This window comes from Colobus angolensis, unplaced genomic scaffold, assembly GCF_000951035.1.
Source record: "Colobus angolensis palliatus isolate OR3802 unplaced genomic scaffold, Cang.pa_1.0 Scaffold137, whole genome shotgun sequence".
NCBI lineage: Eukaryota > Metazoa > Chordata > Mammalia > Primates > Cercopithecidae > Colobus > Colobus angolensis.
In genome coordinates, this window is record NW_012114455.1 from 83,975 (window position 1) to 94,740 (window position 10,766).

The 10,766-nt window shown below is 39.6% G+C and overlaps 1 protein-coding gene across 1 annotated transcript; it reads right to left on the minus strand.

Annotated features, from left to right (window-relative positions):
- Window positions 1–9,344: 9,344 nt before the first annotated feature.
- On the minus strand, window positions 9,345–10,366 carry LOC105506434 (olfactory receptor 8B8-like). The gene is given in 2 exon segments (XM_011934565.1): window positions 9,345–10,223; window positions 10,225–10,366. Coding segments are annotated over 2 exon segments (942 nt in total). The 5' UTR covers window positions 10,306–10,366; the 3' UTR covers window positions 9,345–9,362.
- Window positions 10,367–10,766: the final 400 nt, after the last annotated feature.

Genomic DNA, 10,766 nt, shown 5'->3' on the forward strand with positions numbered 1-10,766 from the left:
CCTCAAAAGCATGTAACAAACCCTCCTCAAATCATGTAACAAACCCTCCTCAAAGCATGTAACAAACCCTCCTCAAAGCATGTAACAAACCCTCCGCAAAGTTTTGGTCTATTTTTAATAGACCAAATGACTTTCCCCTTCCAGGAATATGTTTGGATGTGGTTTGGAAAATAAAATAAAAAAGCATCCCAGTTTCCAAAGACTGCTATTCTTCATACTCTTGCAACAAAGTTCTCAAAACCTTTGATTCTTCAATGATTCCTTTTTTTCTAAATAAGCTAAATTATGCTTCTCAGTGGAATGAATATAAGTTTCTTTGCCAGTTAAACAGAAAGGCATTTAATGAATTATCTGGCCAGGTTTTTTAATGGAATGTGGACCATATATAAATAAAATAAAATAAAAAGATTATGTTTAATATCTAAGGAAGTTAATGGCTCAATAACTACTTTAATTAATGAAGAATATCTAGTGTATGTTTACATTAGTCAATGTTATGATGCTGTTCTGCTTCTGCATATGCTCTCTATTCACTTTATTGGTTTCGAGATCCCTTATAAAGTCAATACATGGAATAACATTTTGCACATCTTGTAAAATTTGGAAAATAATTTTGCTCTTAAAACTATTATAGGCTATTATGGGAAGCATATCTTTGATTTTATAACAGGTTATTTTATACTAAATCTTTATTCAGAATATCTCCAGTTATATATTGTTACTATGGAAATTCACAATCTGCTTTATGACGTAGTTTTAGAAATGTATTGCTATCAGTCTTGAATAACAAGTAGAAGGTTACCAGCAGAGAAAATCAGGAAAACATTCTGAGCAAAAGGAACCACAAAAGGAAATGGAAAAGGTTATAAAGGAAAAAAAAACACTGCAAATTTTAAGAATTGTCAAGTGACAGAGAACTGAACAGCTGTATACATGGCAAGGAGCGGTTGGAAATTGTGGAACGGATTAATGATGAGAAATGTAAAAAGAAAATAAAATGTCAGTACCTTCCAAATTCATTATGCTGAAGGGAAAAGTTAAGCCCTGAAAGCTGACTCACTCATGTTAACATGACTGTTTTTCTTCTTTGCTGCATGACTGTTGCTTTGTGTTGAGATGTTATACAGTAACTAAACTCCCTGTTCTTTATTCAAACTGAACTAAATGACACTGGAAATAGAGACCCTTGTGACTGTTACCTCTTTACAATAACATGTAAAGCAACCCCCTTAGAGTGGAACCAATAGTAGTCAATCAAATCTTGTATCTGTATGTTAGCCTTTGCATGGAAAGTGTAATCCTGTTCTGCACCTCCGTTTTTTTTCTGTATAAATTATCCTTATTTTTCACCGCACCAGGAGCACGGATCACCATTCTTTGGTGTAGCTCTGCTGCCTGGACCATGCCCTCATACTTTCCATTTTAATGGACTCTGCTTAAATTAGATTCTGACCCTTTTGATTATCTTAGGGTGACATAATTAATCATATCCCTTTCTGTCTGAGACTAGAATCAATGAAAAAAATTAAAACAACAGTAACACAGGAAAAAAAATGCCAACTTTATTGCTGATAAAGTTAATTAGGAAACCCAGCTTGGATGTGCAATAGGACCTTGTAGTTCTCCAATGCACACCACAGATTAAATTTGTGCATTTCGGTCTAAACTGAGCTGGACAACAGTTGTCTTCACTACAAAGGAGAAAGGTTGAAAATGCAAGAGATTAGTGGGGGCCCTGAGAACATACCTATTCAGCCAGGGGAAGAAAAAAAAAAAAAAAAAAGGAAAGGGTCTGTAGGAAGAAGGCTGGGTCACTCTGAACCACAAGTTCATTCTCCCAATTTCTCATCAGTCCTATAAACCACTCCTCTCCCTCAGCAGCTTCCTTATTTACCTTCTGGAACAGAAAGCCCTGCATGCTCTAGAGAATGTAAGGGGCAAAGCATAAAGGAGACCAGAATCACAGTTTGGGCCCAAATCAGTTGTTACCACAATTTGGACTTGACTGTGGCCAATGGTAAGCAAGACGGGAGAGTGCTGACATCACCAGGCTGGCCTTCTGGCTTTTAGAAATGAGACAGATGGGACTGGAGACAAAAAACCTGAACTAGAATGGTGCAAGGGATATGCAGAATTTGACACCTAAGGATAAGAAAGGGAAAGCTACTTTTAGAATTTAGAAAAGGAATTTAGTATCATCAGATGAAATGTCACTGTTACAAAGTTCTTTGCAAAGAAGGAAACCATGTTTTCTATGAGGCAAACAGAAACATTTGTCTTTCTACTGACCTGAGAGCTATAAACACAACAAGGTAAAAACCATAATTTTGGTATATATATTTAATCATACAGAAAGCTATTTATAACATTTTACACAATGAAAATAAAATTGCAGGTCGGGTGCAGTGGCTAATGCCTATAATCCCAACACTTTCAGAGACCAAAGCAAGAGGATCACTTGAGGCCCAGAGTTCAAGACCAGCCTTGGCAACATAGTGAGACCCCATCTCTACACAAAATTTAAAAGTCAATTACAAAAAAAGAAAATTGCAAAAGCGAACTTAACATGATCACATCTTTGTGTGTGTGTGTGTGTGTATATATATACACATATATATATGTGTGTGTGTATATGTGTGTGTGTATATATATAGACATGCATATATATATATACACACACACATATATATATATATGCATATATAATTTTTGCAAACTGGTCTCTGCCATCACAACTACACAGACATACCCAGAAAAATATACACCAAAATGTTAAAAGTGGTCATATTTAGGTGCCAGGATTGTGGAATTTGTAAAAATTTTTGCTTATTGCTACATATTCCTTATCTCACATAGTCCTACAATAGTCAAACGTGGCTTTTGCAAATTTAAGAAAAATAATTTTTAAAATTAAAAAATACTGCATAATTTCAGTATTTTAAGGTCTAAGGGTTTCTTCAAAGTGTATTTAGCATCTTCTATACCTAGCAGGCATTATCACCTGGCTGAAGTTGGGAATATAACCTCAATAAACATTTTCTAAATACATTATTGCATAATCCATGTAACAGGAGATCAGTAGTTCTCCGATACGTTTATATTACTGATCCTTAATAATAATGACTGAGCTAATGCTCAGTGCATTAAATAATGAGAAAAATCTTTAATGTCTTCATCTTAGCATTTTATTTGACAAATTGTTTCAACTGAGAGTGAATGTAGGGACTTGTTCAGCTCAAAGGCAACAAGGATTTGGACTTTGTACAAGGTGAAAATATATATGCACCACGCATGCTCCTTCTTGCACACCCAGACTGAGCCTTCTGGAAGGCAGCTAGTGTTGAAAGTGTGGGCGACTCTGGAGTCCTGCAGTCTAAATTCAATTCTTTACTCCACCACTGACTATCTGTGCAATCTTAGGCAAGCACTTTAACTTTTTACAGCCTCAGTTTGCCCATTTATAAAACAGGGACAATTATCTCATGCATTTGTACAGGAGATTAAATGAGAACTTGTATCTAAAGTTCATAAGACAAGTAAAGTCTCAAAAATGTTATTATTAGGGTTTGAAAAACTCATGTCCCTTGAATATTAAATTTTTATTTATATGTCCACATTCATTCTCAGATCAGGGTAGTATGGAAAAAAATTTAAAAGGGAAGAAGCAGGAAAGGAAGATATTGCAAAATACTACAAGAATGGAAGAAGCAAATGGGACAAGCAGTCATGTCTTTGAGGAGGCCAGACAGAATGGCATTTACAACCAAATTGTGTGGGTAAAAGTCTCAGGGCTTTCTTTCTTCCACCTCAGGCCGATTTTCTTCTCATCTAGTCCCATCAGTTACTAACAGGAATCGGAAGAAGCTGTCATGTGAGGAGGTAAAAAGTGGTAAGAAAAGAGCCACAAGCGACACTTAGGAATCATTGGCTTTGGCCAGAGTATTGGCCCATTCACAGAGACAAGTCCATTATTTGCCCACAGAGAGGTGTATTCAGAGGGACAGACATAAAAATTGTATTTTACAGACATGAATGTTCTTCCACTGAATATCTGCTCACAGAATCACATTAAATACAGCTCATCTCCACTACCACTCATTTCTTAGTTGTAAATGCCATCAATCTCTAAACAGTACCAATGCTGGGCGGGGAATGGGCAGCATGAACCTGAAATGCACCGTTTTGCCAGACAGTGATAAAGTGGTGCTATACTAAAAGGACACAGAAATCAGTGTGAAGTAGCTCCCATGGGCCACATCAGGGACAAATTGAGCATCAGAGTAAACAATGATGATAATGAATCATAACCAATTAGATAAAATTACAAAACATGGGTCCATAATGACATATATGAATGAACAAACTGATGAGAAGAAACAGTTCTTAACAGAATGCCCACTAACAAATAAAGAAGGCCTGATGGAATTAGAAAATCTTCATTTTTCAGGCATTAGAGTAATAATTGATTCAGGCAATAATTGATTATTAATGGATGCTAAAACCAATGTGTGAAAGTTTGAAAAAGAACAAAATACTTGCATAGTCTCAAAATACCTCCCTATAATGTACTGTGAATTGCAAAAGAAAAAGTGCCAATCTTTACCATAAAAATTACTGAGGAACTTAGTTACAAAAAAACTCTGTATTATCAAATGCCCCAGAAGCAATTCTGGGAAGACATAAAACATTCTCATTTGTGATCATTTTTTTTTTTTTTAAAAGGAAGATTTGTTCTGAGAAAGCAGTATCGTACCCTGCAAAGACAGCAAAAATGAATCAGGCTATGGTCTTGGTGGCTTTTTTCTAAGTATATTCATCTTTTCAAGGCGAGTGTTCAGGCAAGTATTCTGGGGAAAATGAGAGCTCCATGCGTGAATGATTCATTTTCTCATCATGTAAATTTTTCTTCTATGTGTTACCTCTGGGATATCAGTTTAAATGGAGAGTACAAAATGAATGCTCAATTGTTGGTATTTTATAAAATCCTTCAAAGCCCTATGTTCAATTGAAAAAAGATTTAGAGCTTAAGTTACCTATTTTATATTATGCTATACATTTTACCATATAAAGGGGTGGAAAGTTGAGGTTTACAAAACTAAGGGAGGGTCTACTTTCTACTACAGCCACCAGGTGACATGAGTCTAAAGTTGGTGATCTTGAGTGAACAGGAAGAATATGATCAGGGGACCGGGGTGACGGGCATATGTTCATCAATGTGGTGGAAGAAAGGAATGTGTTGCCAGAAGGATGAAAACAGGAAAGCCCCTTTAGTAAGGCAGCTTCTAAAACTGCTAGACACTCCATTCTTGTATCCAATAAATATTTGCTAAATTCCTACTCTCTATATGCCAGACACCATGCTAGGTATGGGGGATATAGCAAAGCAGACACTGGCGACCTTGCCTGTACAACACTCAGAGTGTAATTTGTGGTGGGAGTATATATGGAAAAGTAAGCAAGTAACAGTCCCACACTGTCCAGCACTTACTAGGTTATGTGCCGTGTGCTGTGAAAGCACAGAGAAGCGGCACTGAAACCCAAGAGGAAGAAAGGAGGAAGATATTCCAGAAAGAGACCTCGTATTCATACATTACCACAAAGGCCAGGGGTGTCTGCCCTTCCTCTGATTAAACCGGTAACCAGAAATACGGTCAAGCCAAGAAAAAGCCGTTTAAGAAATAAGGCGAGTTTTCATGGAAGGAAATGTAGAATGAAAAAGCATTTTCAACGTTGCTCCCTGTTTTCTTTATCGATCCACATACCACAAGTAGTTGATGAAATAAAGTAGCAGGAAAAAAGATGTAAAAATGAGGAGACAATAATATAAACAGTACCATCACCAAAACTAAAAGTAACACATCCCTACGAGCAGTGCCCCGACTAGGACAGAACCTGGCCAAGAGTAGGTTTTCCAGATATGCTTATTCTGGAAATGAGAGTGCACATTGAGTTAAACTTTCAAGAAGGATTTTTGCAACCAAATGCAAGAATCGTGTGCAATTCAGTCAGTCTCTGTCCAGGAATATATCCAAAGTATGGGGAAAACCCAAGAGTTGCTGAATAAGTGTGTTAAACAAGTATTATTTATAATTTGGAAAAATGGAAATAACCTAATGTACAGTAGTAGAAAATTGTTAATTACATATAATACATCCATATGATGGAATTTCGTGCAGTCATGAAAATTGAATTGGAGGCAATAGATCAGAACAAACAAATTCTTGCTGTGGGCTGTGTCTCTCTTGGGGTGTACACTTTTGCAGCCAGGGCTAAAGCTCCCTTGTTTTCACGTCATTACTTTCTCTCCCCCGCTTTTTTCCAAACCACAACCCTTCATATACATTTTTAGGCTTTCCTCTCCGTTTATTTATCTTAGTAACAAACCCTAATTCATTCCTCTTCTAATTAACTTTCATAGTGGATATATTTCAAAGCAGGTTGTCATGACTTTGGAAACAAATCAAAAAATTGTGTGTATGTACATGCAGGCACACACAACTTGTGCATGCAGTGACTATGTAAAAATATACAGCTAACGGGCAACTATGATAACCCCTGGAAAAGAAGAGGACTGGATGACAAGAGAACTGAAGTAAAAGGAGGCTTCTTTTCACTGATTATTATTTGGTACTAGTTTTAAATTAGTGCCAAGACATAAACATTGTCTTAGTCTGTTCAGCCCACTATAACAAAACTACACACCAGGTGGCTTTTAAACAACAGGAATTAATTTCTCATGTCTCCAGAGGCTGAGGCAGCAGCAGATTCCGTGTCTACTAAGAGTCCACTTTCTGCCTCATAGACAGAGCCTTCTCGTTTTGTTCTTACATGGTAGAAGAGGTGAGGGAGGTCTCTCTCAGGCTTTTTTCTTTTTTTTTTTTTTTGTGCTGGGATTATAGGTGTGAGCCACCATGCCCAGCCTCAGGCCTCTTTTATAAGGACACTAACCTCATTCATGAGGGCCCCACCCTCATTACCTAATCACCTCCCAAAGGCCCCACCTCCTTTCAACATCAGTCATTTCAAAATCTGAATTTGAGGGGACACGTGTGTTCAGTCTATAGCAAATGTATGATCTGGTCAATATATAAATAAACACATCTTGTAAATGGAAAGTAGAAATAATCTGATAGAATATGATCATTTTCATACAAGCAAGCATAGGTCCAGAAAAATGAAGCAATTGTGTCAAGGTCACATAATAAATTAGTGCAAGCGCTGATATGAAAAGGAAAAGGATCTGGCAGGGATAGAAACAAATTTACCGAGAATCTGGCATTTAATTATCTTAATACCTCTGAGAAAAACGTTTTTAAAGATGAAGAAATTGATGCTCAGCGACATCACGTAATGCTTAAGGTAACACAGCTGCTGAGGAGAAACTCAGGTTCAAATTTGATTCTACCACCCAGTTCTCTGGGCTCTGCTCTTCTTGAGTCTTCATGCTGCTCTGCCCCTGTCAATCTCATAGCCAGCTAAATTCTGTGTTGTTTATCTAGTCCATGCCATCCAAAACTCAATCCTCTCATTCTTTTGAATTCACTCTTATTAATCTGCACCATCACAAAGAGCAATACTATACATCCATCCAAACTTCACTCTTTCTAAATAGAAGAGAATCTTCCTAAAGGGAGACTCATAAGTCAACGCATTTTCACAGCATTTCACATATCGTTGTTTTACAAAGAAATCTATTATTTATAATCTTGTTAAAGTGAAAAGCAACTCTACCTTCCTTTATACAGTACCATTAGGCTGTGGGCTTACAAACCTGAGCCATATCATTTCTCCTACCCTTTATTGGAAGATGCAGCAGTCAGGGTTTCTGCAAAAATCAGATGATCCACACAAAAACAGTAATTGAAAATACAACAGAGAAACTATTTGCATTTGTTTAAGCAAAAGCGATTGGAAGAAACCACAAAGGGATGGTCAAGCTCTCTGGGTTAGCAACAGCAAGGAGACATTATCACTCCTTGGCATGAAGAGACGAGGGAGGGAGCAGTTATTATAATCCAGTAAGAAATGGGGCATTCAGTTACTGCCACTGTAGCCCAGCTGGGAGGAAGTCAGGGAAATAAATATCATAATATCACATTCCTACCCTTTGATGTCCTCTGCTGATGTTGCCATTGGTCTAACCCAACTGAAACCAGAGGGCAAGGGGACCGGTTAGGGAATATCTCCCAGGATTCGGCATGAGGTGCCAAGGCACAGAAAGTTGATCTGTGAAACCATGCAAAAAAATACCCCACAAGGTTTCTGCTGCATGCAGCATTATACCACTTGGTGGTCATTCCCTCCACTGACTGACTGCTGTGTGGGTCTCACCTGACTACTGACTTGTAACACAAGGCTCTCTGTGGTTCTGAAATATTCTCCAGATCCATAACTGACCACCTGAGGCTGTGGATTTCTCCATCTTGAGGTTTTGTTTTTTTGTTATTGTTTTGTTTTGTTTTTAGATGGAGTCTTGCTCGGTCGCCCCAGGCTGGAGTGCAGTGGCATGATCTTGGCTCGCTGCAACCTCCACCTCCTGGGTTCAAGAGACTTTCCTCCCTCAGCCTGCTGTGTAGCTGAGATTACATGCATGAGCCACTGTACCTTGTCCCAACCTTGACTTTTGAAAACAGGGAAATGATTATATGTGATTGTATGTGAAATAATTCCCAAATACTGTTCTTCGTAACCTTGACATTTTCTATAAGTTCTTCCACCCAGCATCACTAAAACCCTTCAAGTCCAAGTCCCTGAAGCTCCACCCCACTATCTTAAGAGGTATTATGCATGCTGCTCTCTGGGTCCTAACACACTTCCCCTGCACCTTCTGTGAAATGCTTCAAGAATTTCCCTGGTCATTTGGCCAAGGCCATCTCAACAAAAAATTCTATAGACTCCCTACCTACTTGCAAAAGTGCAACATTTAAATTTAGCCTTTGAAAAGTTGCACATAATTTCTGAGGACAGAATCAGATTTTAACATCCTAGGCCAGCTCACATTTGAAATGAAATCTTCCAGAGGCTGAGGGAGGAAGAAAGTGAGCCATAATGAAAAGCAGCCAGTACTGGAAATAAAGAGCTTGGATTTCAGTCACAGTTCCACTGCTGAGCAGCTGAGCGACCTCAGGGAAGGTACCTAAGCCTGAGTCTATCCTCAGAAATAGCAGGCAACTGAGTGAAATGATCTTCAAGACTTGCTATGTGAGTATTCAATGCTCTTAAGAATATTTCTAAATTAAAGAACCCTTAAAATGGGGATGATGGACCTGTTTGAGGAAAAATTCTATTTTTTCCATGTAACCAATGGAATCCAAATCACTTATGGGAGAAACAGTGTTTCTTTCCTGAGCATTGCCCTTTTCTCAGGAGAATGCATTTTTGTTCAAGATTTTCTTTAGAGCAACTTTGACGTCCTTATTCCTCAGGCTATAAATTAATGGGTTGAGCATGGGCACCACAGTGGTATAGAACAGGGAAGACACCTTGCCCTGGTTCATAGGTAAAATAGAAGAGGGTTTGAGATACATGAATGCTCCTGACCCAAAGAACAGAGAAACTGCAATCATGTGGGAGCTGCAGGTGCTGAAGGCTTTGGAGCTGCCCTCTGTGGAACGAATGTGGAGGATGCTGGAGAGAATGAGAGCATAGGAAATGAAGATGGTGACTGTGGGCACACCAATATTGATGCCCACAACAACAAACACTACCAGCTCATTCACATAGGTGCTGGTGCAAGCGCGCTCAAGAAGGGGAAGGATGTCACACATGTAGTGGTTGACAAGGTTATTGGCACAGAAGGTCACACCCATCATGCACGCTGTGTGGGCCATGGCCCCAGCAAACCCCATCCCATAGACACCCAGCAAAAGGAGCAAACACACCTGGGGAGACATGGTGACCGTGTACAACAGTGGGTTACAGATGGCCACATAGCGGTCATACGCCATCACTGACAGGATGAAGGACTCAGAGACAACAAAGAAAAGAAAGAAGAAGAGCTGAGTCATACACCCAGCGTAGGAGATGCTGTTCTTCTTCGAGACAAAACTCATCAGCATTTTGGGAGTGATAACACTGGAATAGCAGAAATCTATGAAGGACAAGTTATAGAGGAAGAAGTACATAGGGGTGTGCAAGTGAGAGTTGAGCCCTATCAGTGTTATCAAGCCCAGGTTCCCCACCACAGTGACCACATAGAAGCCTAGAAACAGGAAGAAGAGGGGGGATCTGGACTCCCGGTTGGTCGGTTAAGCCTGCGAGGATAAACTCTGCCAGGAAGGAGGAATTCTCGGCAGCCATTTTCATTTACGGCATTCTGTGGGGACAAGGGAAAAAGTTACTGAGAGAGAGAGAGAGACCACTGCTGCCCTCCCAGTCACCCTTCTTTCCTTCTTGAAAATAGGAGGCACACAGAGAGATTTTGAACTTCAGCAGAGGGCGCTTTGCTGCGGCTCCCTCTGGAGTAGGCCCCGCCTCCATGGCCAGGGCAGGTGCTGCTGGGAAGGCCTCCCGTCTTTAGTTTGATCCGTTTGTTGCGCCCTTTCAACTCGTTTCTACTTAAGTTTACAGACACTGGGACCAGTCTTCAGGAAGAGTCCTCTCAGAGGCCGGACCCAGTCCACCTGTGCCTGGAGACCTAGGGTTAGGGTCATCCTGGACAGAGCAGAAGGGTGGGGCGGTCTTTCCCAGGACTTTAGTACCTGACACTGGGGACTCAGGAAAAGTTCGGACCACTCATCCAGATTCAGCCACTCATCCTCTTCAGC